Genomic DNA, 18418 nt, shown 5'->3' with positions numbered 1-18418 from the left:
GTTGTACCATTAAAAGAACTATGGAGTCATTTTCTAAGATCGTTTTTGAAGTCAAATTTGGCTGCTTCACAGGTGCAATGCTGCCCTCTAGTGGCAAGTTAGAAGTCTTACTATCTGAGCTAAAAAAACAGGGGTCAATAATAATAATAATACTAATAATTAAGTTTTTAGAAGAAAAATATGGAACCACATTGTGGAATTGTCATGAAAACTTAGTGAAAAATGGGAAATTAATAAAATCATGACATAACTTTTATTAGTAGTTTTACGGGTAGGACTGGTTGTTCAGTGTCATTCTGTAAAGAAAAAATATCAAGAGAATAAATGTATATGAGTAGGAAAATTAAATCACAATAATTAAATAAGGCATTTTCTTAATTTTACTGAAATGTAACATTATTGTCCTAATATTACAACTTTTTTTCTTGACAAAATGGGAGTCTTTTTGTAACAGTATTACTATTTATACATATCATATTCTGACACAATTACAATTATCACAACCATACAACTACCCAACATACAACTATAAGTTTACTTTTAATTAAAAAAAAAAAAATATTTTGGACATTTGTTTCTGCTCCTGTGGGGCTTGACAGTTCCATCGAAATGCGTTTGGGTGCTGTTTGGTTTGCCACTATCACGTCGCCACAATCGGCTCTTTACTAATGTGAGATATATTTTTATTAGGCGGTAAATTGATCTAAGATGGAATAAAATTAACAAAGATACCTGGGATGCAACCATAAACGAAAACTCTTGAATTTCGTGGCCTTTGTCGCTTTTGTGTCACCTTTTCGACCAAAGTATTGCATTTTCAAAGTTTACCGCTTGCGTTGAAATTCAGGTAATCACGTGTGCTGCCCTTCACGCATGACTTCCGGGTATGTGACGTCAACTTATAGGCGGGGCTCCGTGTTAAATGTAGCTTTCTTCCGTAGCAGCTGCCATTACTGTGGCCAAAGCTTGGGGGGAGTTGGGGAGAAAGAGGCACAGGAAAGAAGGACTGAGAAGGCGAAGGAAGACGTGGGGCGGGGTACGTCGAAAAGCCGTAAAGAGTCCTGTATTTTTTGTTTTGGTAGGGGCGAAGGCAGGCGTTAGCGGCGGCGAGATGGCTCAGTCGCTAGCTAACGGTGTAGACTTGGCTAGCAAGCGGCTTCATTCAAGGTAAGGAAATGTCTTCATCAAAATACCATTTTACCTTGTTGTTTGACGGAACAGTGGGTGATGTATATACTGAAATGACTAAAATATATATGAGTAAATTGGTAATAGAAGTTGTCTAGTCAAGGAGGAGGGAACCATCGGAGGGTTACTCAACCGGACCGAACCGAGGACGGTCAAGCCAGAGAGCCCAGTTCCAAGCCTCAAACCTGGCTTGGGTTAACTGCAGACTGAGAGGAGCCCACGTACACTGTGGAGGTGGGAGGTCTCTAGCATAACACGTCCTAGTCCATTTAAAAGGAAAATACATGAATCCATTCGAGGTTATCCCAGGTCACCACTGAAATACTTCCAGGTCTCTTTATTAGGTACACGTAAGCCTAATGACATGCTAATGAAGTGCAAGTTCAAAGGTCCACTCTAATGCACAATTATTTCAATGGTGTTCTAACAGTAATGTATCCGATGTATGAGGACCTCTCTAAGAAGAGGCTCATCATGGAAAAACTCCTTCCTCGTAGACATACCACCAGATATTCCTGTTTTAAAGGTGAAATGTTATAGCACTATAGCTATGCTGGTGTTGCTAATGTTAGTGTGATTCTGTCCCACTCCTTAATGTTACCTTATTGCATGTGATATATGGCATTATTACACTGGACAAGTGCATAGTTACAGTGTGTAGAAAAAGTGGGGAAAGTACACTGAAGTTCTTCTTGGAGTCTCATACACTGGAGACAGGCATGGACAAACACAGCTCATTAGCATTAAAGCTACAGACACACAAAACAGGCAACACACCTTCAATCCATTAATACGTGACCGCTGAGAAATTGTTGGAAAAAGTGTGATATGGAAACTTAAACTTGGAACTGAAACCCTCCAATTTTGAACGCTCCTCAGAAACTAAAAAAAACAATTCTGGGACATTTTGTTAGGCTGCTGACTGCTAACTTTAGCTGCTAGCACTAGTCGTCACTTATTGCATTACCAAATCCTCCTCTTCATTCAAATTAGGAGACTACTTTAAAGACTTAATGTTTTAATCAACTAGTATCAAAGTGGTTAACTTATTGTTGCACTTGTAAGACAGTTGACATAATATGCTGCCTATACAGTTAATCATGGCGAATGTTTAACGCTGGAGCAGATTATTTCCATTATTTCTTGTGGGGGATTCACAAAGGGGGGCAGCTGTTGAGTTGCGAGGTGATGTTGTCAAGGTCTGTTTGATTGTTCACACTCAGTCTAAGTCTAAATATATAGAATGACTCACTGTTCTGGTTATGATCATATTGCCTCCTCAGTGGACCCTTCCGCACTGGGGAAGGGTTGTTCCTTTTGGCTTCTCCTGAAACACACACATGCCATCAATAAATAGATTACTTGTTAAAAGAAAATAAATGAGTTAACTGAGACGCTAACAAAAGAATCAAGAAATCTTAATGCAGTGTTGCAGGGGGAGAGAAAGAAAAAAAAAAACATTCTTAGAGAGTTTCCCTGTGGTTTCCCGGACAACCGGTTGCAGCACCCTGTAATTATGGCTGGATTACTACTCTGAGCACACAGTTTCTCGGTAGAGCATGAGGAGAGGCCTTTAAAGACCTAAAAACATTTAATTAATTGATAGTAGTAGTTGTGATTTAAACTTCCACTGCATGGTTGAGCAATGGATCCACTTCTGCAATGGCCTCTCTGTTGGTCAACAAGCAAAGTGATAGGAGAACCAATGCTTCCCCAAACTGACCAATGTAATCCTTCACCAAACCACAAGGATGTAAAGAATGAAAAGTCCTCACATTGGACCTTTTTCTTGTATTTGTTTTGTACGCTTGCCTTGCTTTTCTTGCTAGGTCTTTTTTTCTCTGGAATTCCTTCCATCTCTTTTGCACCTTAATCATGGTCATTTCTAAATATTTGAATTCCAAATGCCGTTTTACAACCCCGTGGGCCCCTAGAAGTTACACTTATGTTCCTCTACTTCATGATGTTTTTTTAATTTTTTTTTTTATTCCGCATCAATACAATACAAGAGAAATGAAACTTAGAAAAGTCATTGTACAACTTGCGTAGACGTATACTAAGATTTACCATCCATTGAAGGTGACTCCACACACAGCCATTGGCAACATACTGTTAGTGCCTCTCACAGTGAACATGTCCAACGTGTCAATATTAGTGTATGCACCATTGTAAAGTTTTTTTTTTAATACTTAGGAAATAATTTACGGAAGATTTATTTTGTACTTAGGAGTACAAGGGGTGCAACAACACATTTGCGCCCAGCTTGTAGCAACGTCACATTTTCGGTCTTCAAAATAAGAGCGGTCTTTGTCACATTTGTCTAATTGTGTAAACAAAATAAGGGTGTCATAAAAATATCTCCAATTAATCAGACCACATGTTCCTTAATCACAAGCACGGGCTTTACAGTTTGTTGATTTTGTAGAACTATGTGCTGAGGCTGCCGTCCCATTAGAAAAGCTAGCCAAGCTACATCCATTTCTCATTTACTGGACAGAATGGGCCAATGATGTATTGCAGCCATAAATGTAAGGATTTCTGCATTTCATTCATGGACATTTTGTTCACTATCCCAAATACCACACACGCTATGCTGGTTGAATAAGTGGAAAAAGGAAAAAAAACGGAATTCTAAAAAATTAAAACAGAAACTGGAATTTGGGGAAAAAATAAAACTGATTTCATAGGGACCTAAGACAGTTTGTTTAAAAAAAAATAAAAAAAGTCATATATTCTAAATCACACCATCGGGACACCCCTAATAACAAATATATACATACATACTGCTATACAAGTTGTACATTGAATTCTATCTGTGAATATTTTCATTCATCCAGGCAACTGTATTCCCAGGACACTAAATCAACCGCAACGGGACAGTCCAGGTTGTCTTAGAAGACATTTAGCCTCTTATCCGATCAGTATTGCTCTTTTAAGAAACACTGTAGCAAAATGGTTAATGTTGTTGTTATCATGCCCTGATTTATGTTTCCCTTGGCTCGCAATCTGCTAGTGTTGGGCACGCCCCGTTCAATTCCTAAGTTTTTAAGTCATTTTAGACAATCCTCCCAACTGTGTGTAGAGTCCCCATATTTGCATCTGGTGGGTGTATCGCTTGGTTCGTCCACTTTCACTTCCTCTATGTGTAATGGCCTTATGTCCCAATACAGTTGAGAAAAAGTGAGTCAATCATCAAAAATGAACTCTGTTATACAGGTGGTCCTCGGGTTATGAACGAGTTCCGAGTCGAGTTTTGCTATAAGTTTGATCTTATGACTAAATTATACCTAAATGAATGCCCAAATTACTCACACTCTACACTGAACAGATGGACATGTAAAAGACAGTACTGTCATCCCTCGCAGTATCGCGGTTTGTTTATCGCTCCCTCGCTATATTGCGATTTTTCAGAAATCAGTGAATGAATAAATGATCGCTGCTTCATTGTAGACTATGGGCTATTGATCAAAACATATTGAATACAAGTGATATTGTATTCTGATCACTAGGTGACAGTAATGACACAAAACTTTGACATTACATTACCTTACATTACCTTAGCACTGCATGACTACCTTAGCACTGCATGAAGTCAGTCATGGCATGTGCGACATGGTAGAGCGGGGGGTGGGGGGGGAGAACTTACCACATTTTGTGTGGAAGTGGTAATTTTTTGACTTAAGTTTAGAAAAAGTAAATTCGAGACTAACTGGTTAGCTTGCTAGCGGCCGTCTCGAGCCCCTGCAGCATAAGAGTTGCGTAATTTGGTGTAAACGATGAATAATAGGAGTGTTATTAGGGTGTTATTTCCTGTCTACAGGGCTCTAATAATAGTAAAAACTGTTTTTTTAGAAAGTCATCAACAGGTTTTCTATGCTTTAACTATGAAAATATTCTATTTATTAACATCGAATCATGCATTGTGGAAATTCATTTATCGTAGTCAGGTCTGGAATCCATTAACCGCTAAAAATTAAGAAGGACTGTAATAAAATGCATAAATGCAAGAATGAAATGAAACTGGAATCAAAAAGAGACGACAGTCTGTTCCCTCAACCCAGTGACTTATTGGGGGGAGGAAGTAGATGAGCCAGCAGAACAAATAAAACAATATTTTAACCTTCTCCTGAATCAACATAAGGCTGACTGGGATATTGATTCTGGTCTTCCAACCAAAGCACCAGCACCTTTCTATCTCAATAACACCACTGCGCTGCGTAGTCATTGCTGTCACTTTCATAGAAGCAGATCCTTAACATGCTCAAGGATCCGATCTTTAACCTTAATGATGGTCGCGACAGTTGAAAGGTGAAGACCAAAATTGGTGAGTGTTTCTCCTCTCTCGGGAGATTTTTCTAAAGTTAATTTTCACTTCCATGGTGATGGAGTTTCTTTTCCTTTGTGCATTTCCACCAGAACTGGCTGCCTTACACTCGGGAGACATAATGAAGTGCACAAAGTTAAATAATAAGCCATGGTATCCATTCTGTGTAGCTGCCACACTATTCATCCGTAGTGCGTTCTGAGGCATACACCGCATCCTTGCAGCACATACTCATTTGCTGTACATGCTTTAACAGTTCTCAAGCAGGTCGAGTGTTTCTGGAACAAAATTAAGTATTTAACCTCATTTCGAGACATGATTTTGACATTTTCGGAAAGTCCTTTGTCTTACTGCTCTTGAGTCTTGGATGCCCGATGACCTAATAAGGTTCCTGCCAGTCAGCAAATAGTTGGATTAGGCTGGGCCACTTAATGCACTGCCTGGTCACGATTGAGAAGGTAGATTAGCTGTCCCATCTCTCTCTGTTTCCTTCCGCTCTATCTCTCATCGAATCACTCTGAAAGGTAGCTGTAAGTCTTTGTGCTATCTGAGGACAACCAAAAGAAAGAATACACATTTCAAACTGAAATGGTAAACATTGAGTAGCACAACAGCTGCTGCTTCTTGTCGGTTGGCTTGGATTACTTCAACATTGAAAACATGTTTTTTTATTTTTGCCAAGAAACACAACTGGAGCGCCTTCGTCTTGGAATCATCCAGTCATTCTGTTCTGTAGAAGCTTCTGGCTGACCTGAGAAGCAGATGTGATTTTTGGCTGTTTGAGATTGGACTGCCGTAACCCTGGTGGACACTTTTGACAAATTTCAGTCTTTGGGGAACTACTTTTGTCAGAGCGTCTCATCCTGATGGCAGCCGAGTCGTGTCCTCTATCAGGGGCCGAGCGGGCTGTGTGCAGGCTGGTGCACCATGGCCCCCGACCTCAAGCCATGCTTAAGCCTTTACATGTGGAGTTACAGGTGTTTGTGGACAAAACACTTGGCAAACAGAAACACAGGTACTACTGAACCAGAGCTACTTGTCTTGTGTTGTAGTGGTGGTCTAAACTGTGTGAACCTCATCAACAACAACTGTGTGCGATAATGGTAATAAGACTTTATTCTTGTAACAGACAGTATGACTTTGTCCTTTTGAATTTTCTTCTCATTTTACTATTTTTAGTTATTTTTAGTGGTTTAATGGATTTTCTGTACCCCTGAGACAATGTTTCCCTGGAAATTAGTTAGGTGTTTTTTTCGTAGTCTTGCAGAGAAGTAAATAAGTTTTGACATGGGTAATAAGGAGCTGGAGGTTTACATGCTTAACACTTTGTTGTTGGTGAAATGTGGTCTGTTTGTGGCCCCCTATACAGAAACATTCAAGATAGATTCTAGAAAGAAGTGAAATGGTTCTTGACCCCACTAAACCTGCTTATGAAACCACATATGGCACATGTATCTGTCTTTCCTATACTGTGACGTGGTAGCATATGTTAAACAGATTAGATTGGAGGATAATCCTTGATTAGTATCTTATCCGGAATTTGTCGCTGCAGCCAAATATGATGGTTTATTCTGGATTATAGGTAGAATCTGGCAATACCATTCACTGACGAGTGAATGACATGACTGGTTTTGTTGTCAGGAAAACAACAAAACATCAACATGACAACATTTAAATGGACTGTATGCAGCTGGCTCAAGATTACATATTTTTTGTCAACGAGGACATCTAAGAACAACCACCAGCGAGCACATGTTCACAGATAATTCAAGTAATAGCTCAGTAGCTAAACTTTGTTGAATCGCTATCATTCGCAGACAACGAACATAACTATTGTGCGTGCTACGTAAAGAGTATCTGTGTATACGTATAGCTTATGTACTCAGGACGTCGGTGAGATATAATGCTTGTAGTACATTCAAACACGACCTCCCTCTGGGTAGCTGGGGAACTCGCATACAGTTCACATACAGCCATTGAGATGAGAAACCTTTTGAATTGTGCTGGAAAGTGTTTTTTCCACATATATTTTAAAATCTTTGATTAAAAATGTTACTAAGGTAGTTACTAGGGTAACAGACACACCTTGTTGCTATGGCGATGGTGCCAATTCTATAATAGACTGCTTCTGTAATATCTACAGTAAATTACCTTTATTAATTAATTAATATCTTTATTCAGGATGGAGGCCTCTTGTCTGGAGCTGGCGTTGGAAGGGGAGCGCCTGTGCAAGGCCGGAGATTTTAAAGGAGGAACGGCGTTTTTTGAGGCAGCTGTGCAGGTCGGCACGGAGGACCTGAAGACCCTCAGCGCCATCTACAGCCAGCTGGGCAACGCCTACTTCTACCTGAAGGAGTATGGGAAAGCCCTGGAATACCACAAGCATGACCTCACTCTGGCCAGGTGAGACCATTTTGACATGAATACGGTATACCGTTACAGGCGACAAACGTCATAATTGCATCTGTCAAGGTTGTTTTTATTATCTTAGATTTGTTTGAGTGCATTTTTGTTCATATATGATCGGACATCAACAGAAACATGTGTTTCTAAGTTTTTGTGATGCATTTTTTTTTAATCCAAAAAACAACCATAATGACTTTTTGGAGCTTAAAAACCAACACAACTTGCAGATATATACTTCCTTTTGAGCAGCAAAGATTTCTCCTGCTGTATTTTTGATACACAAAGAATGTCACTGAAAATTGATGAAAAAATACACAATACAAAAAGTCTTTTGATAATGAACAAAAATGTAAAAAACTGAATTAGTTTGTTAATTAAATTTTTTTTTTTAAGTGTGTATCCAGGATCCCTTTTTTTTATTTCTTTTTTTTTTGTCTTTGCGAGTGCGCCATATTTTAATTAATTATTTTTTTTTTAACATTTGTATTAAAACCTTTAAGTCCAATTTTAGTTCAATCTTGACAAAGTTGTCCAGAAATATTGCAAGCCTATAGCCTAGTTCAGAGGAATTGCACAGGGACATGCAAGAGACTGAAAAATTCTATAATGGTGTGTAGTATGTTTTAAGATGAAAATGTTCATTTTATTTGGCACTGCCACGGAGCTTAAAGTGTGTTAAATATATATACTTGTGTCCTGTCATTGATCTTTCCGTTAATACAATACAGTGGAAATGAGCACATCAATTGACAGTCCTAGAAAATATACCATTCCATAATGCGTCATCATCCTGCTTATGAATACATTTTCCCAAACTTTGAGGTAACCACACATTAACAGAAATTATTTAACCTGGGTAAAAAAATGCCTGGAAATAAAAGTTCCTGGTAAAAAAGTAGATAACTATTTTTTTTTTTTTTTTTTGTGCATGTGGATTTGATTATTTGAATTGTTTCACACTCAATATGTTGACTCGTTTCAAGAAAAAGTGAGTGGACTTTCAATATACTAAGAGTTGAAAGCCGTCATTGATGTCTCTATGGGTAATCGGGCGCCGTGCTGTGAGTGCAGGTGGTATTTTCGGCAGGGGAATGATTAAAGTCCCTGGAGGCGGGATTTACCTCGTTGCATTACAGACTCAGCAGGGACACTGGGAGCTGGTCCTAGTAGTCGCTCACTAAAATACACTTTACTGTCTGTCCTAATTACTGTAAAGGCCCTGCGCTGTGGTTTGCGGACTACTTAAGTTAATAAAGACAATACTGATGCATCTAATGCTGCCTAGCATTAAAGCGTGTGTGTTGCTCTCTCAGGACGATAGGGGATAGAATCGGAGAGGGGAAAGCCAGCGGTAACCTTGGCAACACCCTGAAAGTGCTTTGCCGCTTTGACGAGGCTGTGGTCTGCTGTCAAAGACATTTGGATATCTCTCAGGAGCAAGGCGACAAGGTAAAGGGCTGTGTAATTATGCATCCTTCTTGACCTAATTTTACATAAGGTATCTTGTTGTATGGTTTTAGGTTGGGGAGGCGCGAGCACTTTACAACATTGGAAACGTGTTTCATGCTAAAGGCAAACAGCAGTTGTGGGGCTGCACCCAAGAGCCAGGAGACCTTCCCCCTGACGTCAGTGAAACACTACAAAGGGCTACGAGCTTTTACGAGTATGTATCCTTGACAGTACGCACACACCAGCTATTTATTTTACACAATCTCACCATCACCTGTGAAGTATGCATGCATGATGCAGCTTCAGGACCTAAATGCTGCATTCTTTGTGTCCGAAATTGTACACTTCCTCTTTAGGATGAACTTGTGTTTGGTGAAGGAGCTTGGTGATCGTGCTGCTCAAGGCAGAGCCTACGGAAACCTGGGCAACACACACTACCTTTTGGGAAACTTTGTGGAAGCCATCAAGTTCCACAGGCAGGTAAGAGACTTTGTGGGAGTGTTTCCCCTACTGCTGCACGTACATACATGCGTACAACATGATCTAGAATATAGCTTAATCGAGTATAACATCATGTGACTGTGTCATCCACAGCGATTATCCATAGCCAAGGAATTTGGCGACAAAGCGGCAGAGCGCCGAGCCTACAGCAATTTAGGGAATGCACTCATATTCCTGGGCCAGTTCAACACGGCCACAGACTACTACAGGTGAAGGAAGGGACAGCCTGACATCTAGTGGTGATTTGAGGAAGTGGAACCAATAGTCACACTTGCTGTTTTTAGGAAAACGCTGAATCTATCGCGGCAGCTGCGGGACCAAGTGATGGAGGCTCAGGCCTGCTACAGCCTGGGAAACACCTACACTTTGTTGCAGCAGTATGAGAGGGCTATAGAGTATCACCTGAAGCACCTGTACATTGCTCAGGATCTTACCGACAGGTAGAGCAAGCATGCCACCTCAATTTTTAAGGTGAAGTTTGCACATTGTATGGTTGTGTGTTGTCAGGGTGGGAGAGGGCCGAGCCTGCTGGAGTCTGGGAAACGCTTACGTGTCTTTAGGGAACCACAAACAAGCTCTCCACTACGCCCGAAAACACCTGGAAATCTCCAAAGAAGTAAGCCATTTCAGTGTTGCAATTCAACCTCATACATGCATCTAGACAAATGTCAAATGAACCTGTGTCTCTCAGATCGGGGACAGGAATGGGGAGCTAACAGCCAGGATGAACGTGGAGCAGTTGATGGAGGCGTTGGGTGTCAGCGACAGCGACCTTTCACCTTCCAGTTCGGAGTTTGAGATGCAAGGTGAGGCAAAATCTGGAGTGCTTCTTAGGCTGCTTGATGAAGCAGAAAATACAATCATGAGCCCTACTGTACATTTTTAGTAGCTAATGGACCATCGAAGCTCAAGCGCAATCTTCTGCCGTCATTAAAAATTAGGGATGTCCTGATCCAATCTTCAGGGTCGGGATCGGCTTCCAATCCTTCCGCCACGAGATTGGGCCGGTCCGGTTGTCTTATAACGTTTGTAACTCTGGGTCACAATCCAACATGGTAGGTGCGGTAATGCGCCTTAAAGCTGGTTGCCACTCGACTACCCCCATCCATGGTGAAGCACGGCAAGTGCTGCTCTAACCGCTGGTTGTTCATACTCGGGACTGTCAAATTAAAATTGAACTGAAGAAAGTTTTTTTTCTTTGATTGGATCTTTTATTGGATGAGGGACCTGAGACACAGAGGTTTGTTACTAAAGCCAAACAATATTGTTGGTCGTGCTGTGTAATAAAAAAAAAATCAGCAATACTTTGGTTGCATTATTTTTAATGCTTTGAAGAGCTATTTTAATAACCATATTTAATTCCACAAATTGTAATAAAACCTTATTATTTAAAAAAAAAAAAAGGATTTGGATCGGATCAGCAACACTGAAAAAAGATAGGATTGGAAGCCAAAAAATGTGGATGGAGACAACCCTACGGAAAACCTTTTATTTCTACCAGTCAATATAAGTTAATCACTATTAATATTAAAAAGAGTAAAATGCTTAACTTTAATGATGAATGACAAAGGTGTTATGTAAATTTTAACATTCTTATGTAATTTAAAAGAAAAAATCTTTGATAATCCGCAAAAAAAATCTCACTTGAGTAAATATGAACATAATTTGCTATTTATATTCAGTTAAAAACACATTCAAAAGTGTATATCGCTGCAATCTATGTACTCTACGTCCTTTTGATATTATGTACAATGTAAAAAGAAAGGATGTCGAGTTGAGTGGAGAGTAAACTGATTGGTGCCACCTACCTCGACTCCTGTCTTGTGAATCGTATCTCCACATTGGTTGACCCTCGACGTGGGTAAAAAATGTCGACTGACAACAGAGACAACGAGACCGCGACAAGCTAACGTCGGTGCTCTCTGCGGCACATCCACACCCATGGTTTCAACATATCAAGCCCAGGTCCGACTGCAAGGAATAACACAGGACGCAACTAAGTATTTCCACGTATTGGTGCAGCTGGATGCCTCTGACGGCAAGTACGGGAGCCCATAGGCCTTTTATATATACAGCATTTATCGGTTTTCATTATAGGGAAAAACCTGATACAGATATCAACTGATATTACATTGTTATGCCAGTATCGGGCCGATAATGTCGGTGGGCCGATATTATCGGACATCCCTAACAATAACACACTATAACACACTCTTACCTTTTGTGACAAGGTAACTTATATGCTGTTTGCCCACATATGGTCAAGGCCTGATTCACATATGAGAATATCCTGTTTTTTTCCTGCTCTGATGCATATTTAATCGGGGCCACATGGTGGCAAAATGTCAAAATTAGGTCACTTCAGCCATGTGGTGTCAATGCAGCCTGAGATGATCCAGCAGCCTACTTAATCGAGGTCCTGGGGCAGTCATTAGGAAGTGTGGCCGGTGTGCACATTCAGCTCTAACACACGATCGTGTCAAAGAGACTCTTAGTCACGTCGTCATGCCACACTCATGTGACTACTGCTGACGTGTGCTTAAGTCAGCTCATGAGCTCAATGCTTCCTCCAGGTGCAAGACCCAAATTCACCAAGAGGAACAGCATGGACAGCGTGGAGCTGTGGAAGCTGTCTTCATACAAGGTGACCGCTCATACTGTACGTCAGAAGTCGTCGCTCTGCGTCCGTGTTTTCAATTTAACATCTTCCTCTCACTACAGGATGGCGACGGCCAAGAGATGGAATGCATACCCAGGAGGCCCACAAGTCAGACGTCACAGCCGGGTAAAAGGAAAGGCTATCCCGACAGTCAGTCATCTGACGAAAGGCCCTGGTTGGACTCTTCGGTGGACGCTGATGACATCACTGTGCAAGTCCTGCCTCCGGTGTCGGTGAGTAGATGCAGGCTGGTTTTAGACCCAAGTGTCTTGTCTCAGACGGTGTCTGTACACTAAGCTCATTAGCAAGCTGCTGGTTGGAGCGTCCAAATTACCTCTACCAAGGACGTTGTTTTCACTGCTGTTTGTTTTGCCTTAGAAGTGTTCCAGGGAGGAACACATGCAATGTTGGTGCATGTCCATGAATTGTCTTAATTTTGTTAACTTTGAGAGGCATTTGATAATTATAATTTCCCAATAAATAATGCAATACATTTATTGCACAATTTGGCGCTGATCCAAATTGAGTTTTTTTTTTTTTTTTAGCCATGGCGGAGATGTGGAGGGCATCTGACAACTTAATTTTCTAACTTTAATAATGTAGAGTGCATGAGAAAGTAGAAAGGAAAACATAGCTCAATTAATTTATCTCTTCTTAGACACCCTGGCAGTCATTTTCTATTGTGGACCACTCACTCACCCAGCAAGTTAAGGAGACTAGGGGTTAACTAAGGTGTTAACTGTAACAGTTACAGTAATATCCTGCTTCCATGTGTAAAACCAACCAAAAGTCCACTCCAATTGATTTCGCAACACTCTGTTTCTGTGTCCACTTCCTGTCCAACGTGTCCTTAGGTCTCCTTTGTTATATATGAGACAATTAGCAAGGTTAAATCAGAGACATTGTTCCTTAATTTCCCACGAGCTTGCTCGACATGATGTAATAAGTCGCCCACATATGGAAAAGTCTTCTCTTGCTTATCTCATTTCCCTATGAACTAGATTCCCGATGCCATTTCCCCCACCTGTGAATTAGGTGTCGCCTTTGCACATTTAATACTGCCTTGTCATTGGCTCAGAAGACCTCGCTAATTGCTATAATCAGCAAGCACAGTAGTGTGATGAGTTTTCCACAAGGAAAGTCACATCTGCAAGAAAGCTATGTGAGTAAGGTTAGCTTATTCATGAAGAAAAACATGTTCACGAGGAAGGAGGTTTTTATTTCATGTCATGAAAAACCGGAACGCCTCTTCTTTCCAAAGTGGAACAAACAGGTGAGTGGAGATGATAGATTTTTCTCACATTTCACACATGCTACTGTTAGAAAGTCATTAAAAAGGCACTTTTGCATAATAAGGAAGCTTTTAAAATTAAAGATTCGTCTGGCCCATTCTGAATTCATTTTATTAGTCTGCATGGAAATAATGGCTGTTGACACTGTTGCCTCCAGTCAGCCGAGTGGTTTATCTCCTCATTGCCAACATTGGCATGCTATCTACTCATGACTGTGCCCTCGCACCCATCTTTCCACCCACTCTTCTTCTCCCGGCCCCTCCCCCCACCAACACTCCCCTCTGTGTGCTGATAATGTGACCTTGATCGCAGAAGCGCTACCCCCCCCCCCCGCTGGCTCTCCCCTTCCCATAATGAGTTGTTTTCCCACAGTGGGTGAATGGCACAAAAACGGCCCACAGGAGAATGAGAGAGAGAGAGAGAGAGTGAGGAGGGGAGTGCATTAAAGTTGGCTGCGATAGAGGGACACAAGAGGAGAGGCGCTTTGAGGGAGGGAGGACAGCAGGGGAGCGAAGCGAGGGATGTAAGGTGGTCGGGGGGACGTAAGGGGAGAGGAATGACACAGCGAGTAGGGAAGAGGAAGTGCAGCCGGTAAGTTCAATCATGTTTTAACCTCACAAATGTAGTCGCTCACGTAGGCACCTTTTACGTATTGTTCGTCCTCGCCGAAAGTAGATGGGTGAAAAACTTTAAATGTAACTTAGCTGAATGCCTCTTTTGTTTGCACGACCCTTTGAATGTGTGGTGGCAGCAAACGCCGGGGCGGATGTCTGCTGACCTACTTCACGTTTTGCTGCAAGGCATAGAAAGACTTTTAAAAAATGTTCTTGCAAATATTTTGTTCTCTGTAAGATTGGCTGCAGTTTAAAACAACCTCTAAAGACTGGGATTGTATCAGCCTGTCGGCATGAAACTATGTTGACCATAACAAAGTTGAGGTTTTAACTGAGATGGACACAAGTTAACTAACTAGAATGGTGCTCATTAGAGAGCAGACCTCCACCAAAGCAGAAGAATCATACACCTTCATAGATATCCTCAAATTTTGTCATGAAGATTCAATTTGAATAATCCTGAATCAGCAACTTCAACCAGATTGACACCAATCTTTTTTTTGTAATCCTGCCAACCAACAAACAAATCAGACACAATCTGTGAAGTTGTAAAGTACATACTGTACCTATGTGTGTCTTTGTCAGAAACTGGGCCGTGACCCCTCCGATGAGGACTGCTTCTTTGACCTGCTCAGCAAGTTCCAAAGCAGCCGCATGGATGACCAGCGCTGCCGTCTTGATGAACCCCACAATGGCGATGGTGAAGAAGGCGCTGCCCTGAGTGACATGATAGGTCGGTTGTTAATATAGAATCGCTCACAAAAGTGAGCATACCCCTCACATTCAGCAACTTGTCTACACAGTATATCTTCTCACAGAATACTATAGAAATGAAACTTGAACCTTTTTTCATTTAAGTACCCCCTGGAGAATTTTTTTTTTTTACCGTACCACTTATGCAGAGTAAAGCATTTTTGGTTGAAAATAGATGTAAGACAGTGCTATAGCATCGATGTCTGATTTATATTACTGCTCAAAACATTTGAGTTTTCTGTTTGAAACATTTGGACATAAAAATACATACAAAATTGTAAACAAAAAAATAATTAGTCCCCTATTTGGAATTATAATAAAGATGTGACGTAGAGCAGGTCGTCCACAAACCAGAAGGTTGGCGGCTCGTCCTCGCGCTCTGCACCCAATTACTGTTGTTGTGTCCTTGGGCACTTCATCCACCTTGCTTCCAGTGCTGCCCACACTGGTGCATGAATGTAAAAGAATGTTTGGTAGTGGTCGGAGGGGCCGAAGGTGTGAATTGGCAGCCGCGTTTCTGTCAGTCTACCCCAGGCCAGCTGTGACTACAGATGTAGATTACCACCACCATTGTATGACTGAGGATAATGGGTTCACCTCACTGTAAAGTTCTTTTGGTACCTTGAAAAGCGCTATATAAAATCAATTCCACTATTATTGAAATGGAAGTTCCAGGGGTATTTTTCATGTTGCAGACCCTGCAGTTACCACCTCCCCCCAGACGGAGGAGCTGTTCGACTTGATCGCCAGCTCTCAGAGTCGCCGCCTCGACGACCAGCGCGTCAACGTGGGAAACCTTCCAGGTCTCAGGATCACCCAGAACAACCTGGGCCACCTTGTAGGGGAGGGCGATCAAGAGCCCAGCGATGACTTCTTCAACATGCTCATCAAGTGCCAGGTAACAAAATTATTGGGATAATAAAGGTGTTTAATGTTAAAGGTCGGGGTTTTTTGCAAGCTCTTCCACACAAAATGCGTCTAATCATGACTTACCACCTTGGCTTTGTGTAAGAGGTTTGCTTTAGTTTCTCCACTGGTTCTCCTTGTATTGCATTTGTAGGAAGTACGCAAAAGTTGATGCTAATCACAAGTTGTCACTTTTTTGTATTTTCTGTTTGAATGTGTGTGACTAGTCCTCTCGGATCAACGATCAGCGGTGCTCCCCACCAGAAGCAGGCCCCCATGCCCCCACAGTGCCTGATGAAGACTTCTTCAGCCTCATCCAGAGGGTGCAGGCGAAGCGTATGGATGAGCAGCGTGTCCACCTGGCTACCGACGAGCAGGACAGCTCGGAAGAGTCTCCCGACCCCGAGCCGCCCGGCGGTTTCCCTAGCTAGGACACGACAAAGTGAGCGCCAAAACGACAATAATAGGGTGGCATGTCAAGGCAGACCCACCTCTTGCAAAAATGAGTGCAACAGGTGGTGGTGCCATGTGAAATTCTGCTCTAAGTCCTAAATGTACTCCGGTTTCCTCCTACCTTCCAAAAACATTCATGTTAGGTTGATTGGCGACTCTAAATTGTCCATAGGTATGAATGTGAGTGTGAATGGTTGTTTGTCTATGTGTGCCCTGCGATTGACTGGCGGCCAGTCCAGGGTGTACCCCGCCCCTTTCGCCGAAAGTGGGATAGGCTCCAACATACCCACGGCACTAGTGAGAATAAGCGGCATAGAAGATGGGTGGATGGATGGAAGTACTAAATGTGTGTAAATATAACAGAAAACATGCAGCGGTTTTGCACGGTCATGAGGGGATTTGTTAACATTTGATTGTCACTCTAACATAATAACATCTGATGCCTTAATCAGCATTTTTTTCTCCCCAGACTCAAGATTGTATTTGTAGAAGCACACCAACAGTATAGTTTAGACATTTTTAACGTTTAGGACTGATTTCATTCATGTTGCAGAGGTCAATGATTTGCACTGAAATCTTAAAACAAAACAAAAAACAAGAAAAAAGCATTTTTTTACAGAAATAACTAACATTTTCTTCAATGATTTATGTGAAGTTGGTTTTTATTCCGTAAAAAAAAAGTATACGTGCTAATATGCCAAATCCTTTAGGCATAAAAAAAAATTGTGATTATCGCTGCTTTTAAGTATTCATACAAGACTGGTGTTACTGATGTTCAGTGACAGTATTAAGTTAATTAACGCTATGCAGTGTAAAAAAAAAAAAAAAAAAGCTCAGTTAAAAACTTGAAACCACTCATTGATTCTTCATTTACTTGAAGACATTTATGTGCATAATGAAATCCCACCATAGAAAAACTGTAAGCAAAAAGCTGCTTCCTTCTTAGTATGGAGTATTAGACAATGCCACATTCTGCAGAGCGAACACTGCACCCTTGTGATCAAAGCCCTGTATTACATTGTGCAATTTAATTTTGTGGGGATTTTTTTTTCTCCCAACTATATTAGTAGAGTCAATAATAGTAATTCTATAATTATATTGCACTTAAAGTCTGACTATTCTTCAAGCTCCATTTTTTTGTTAGGTAAATGAAAATGAAAATCACACAGAAGTCCATTGTTCGCAGAGGGAGCTTAGGCCAGCGAAACAGCAGAAAGGAGATTTTTAACTTGAGTAATGTGACAATTGCTGCTTTTGTTATATGGTTCGGAAATACTCAAACTACAAGCAGGCTTCTTTATTTATTTTATACACAAAGGTCATGCATACCTCATTTTTGTACCTCAAAATATGACTCTGAAGCGACACGTGTCTCTTAGATAACATTGGGAGCTGCAGTTATTCTGTGAATTAACTTTATTTTCATTAAGTACCCGGTACGCTTCTATTTGTCACTGCCGTAATTTGTACATATTATATAAATATATTTTGTATTTATGTTCCATTTGGGGGACGCAAAAGAGTCCCCCATGCTTTTAATAAAAATGTTTATTAGGTTTATTATGGTCATGGCTTTATTGTTATTAATGTTTTTTCTTTTGTAAAGTGCTCAGTCAATTCTTGCAGACATTCCATTGATTAGATTGCATTTCGCAATGTTTGGCCTTTGGAAAAGGGCAAGACTCACAAAAGGCCTGTCCAAACTTAACAAAACCTGGAATGTGAAACATTTGAAGACATTTTGTGTTTTAGCTACACTATGCCTACTTTCATTGCAAGACCTCTAATGTTCAACCCCGTAACCTTAGTACACCCCCAATTATCTCAAGTGTAGGTGTAGATTGTCTAACTAAATACTCCCAAAGACTGCTGC

The 18418-nt window shown here is 41.0% G+C and overlaps 1 protein-coding gene across 2 annotated transcripts; it reads left to right on the top strand.

The window, feature by feature from the left end:
* Positions 1–937: 937 nt before the first annotated feature.
* Positions 938–18103, top strand: gpsm1b (G protein signaling modulator 1b). 2 transcript variants are annotated; one of them, XM_054756275.1, is made up of 14 exons: positions 938–1167; positions 7694–7915; positions 9232–9367; positions 9439–9581; positions 9724–9847; positions 9962–10077; positions 10153–10308; positions 10376–10484; positions 10560–10674; positions 12442–12512; positions 12590–12760; positions 15019–15166; positions 15882–16084; positions 16320–18103. In XM_054756275.1, the coding sequence occupies exons 1-14, from the start codon at positions 1112–1114 to the stop codon at positions 16521–16523; spliced, it is 1974 nt and encodes a 657-aa protein (XP_054612250.1). In that variant the 5' UTR covers positions 938–1111; the 3' UTR covers positions 16524–18103. The 2 variants fall into 2 exon arrangements, with proteins under 2 accessions (XP_054612250.1, XP_054612249.1); XM_054756274.1 differs by lacking the exon at positions 938–1167 and adding an exon at positions 5649–6527.
* Positions 18104–18418: the final 315 nt, after the last annotated feature.

The sequence above is a fragment of the Dunckerocampus dactyliophorus genome, chromosome 17, assembly GCF_027744805.1.
Source record: "Dunckerocampus dactyliophorus isolate RoL2022-P2 chromosome 17, RoL_Ddac_1.1, whole genome shotgun sequence".
Classification (NCBI taxonomy): Eukaryota; Metazoa; Chordata; class Actinopteri; order Syngnathiformes; family Syngnathidae; genus Dunckerocampus; species Dunckerocampus dactyliophorus.
This window is presented reverse-complemented; position numbering and strand designations above follow the sequence as displayed.

Excerpts from the sequence above, each read along its gene's own strand:
- gpsm1b (XM_054756274.1), top strand. The coding sequence starts at position 6,379 with ATGGCAGCCGAGTCGTGTCCTCTATCAGGGGCCGAGCGGGCTGTGTGC. Across the intron at positions 6,528-7,693 it reads CTTGGCAAACAGAAACACAG|GATGGAGGCCTCTTGTCTGG; the intron begins GTACTACTGAAC and ends ATCTTTATTCAG. Across the intron at positions 10,078-10,152 it reads ACGGCCACAGACTACTACAG|GAAAACGCTGAATCTATCGC; the intron begins GTGAAGGAAGGG and ends TGCTGTTTTTAG.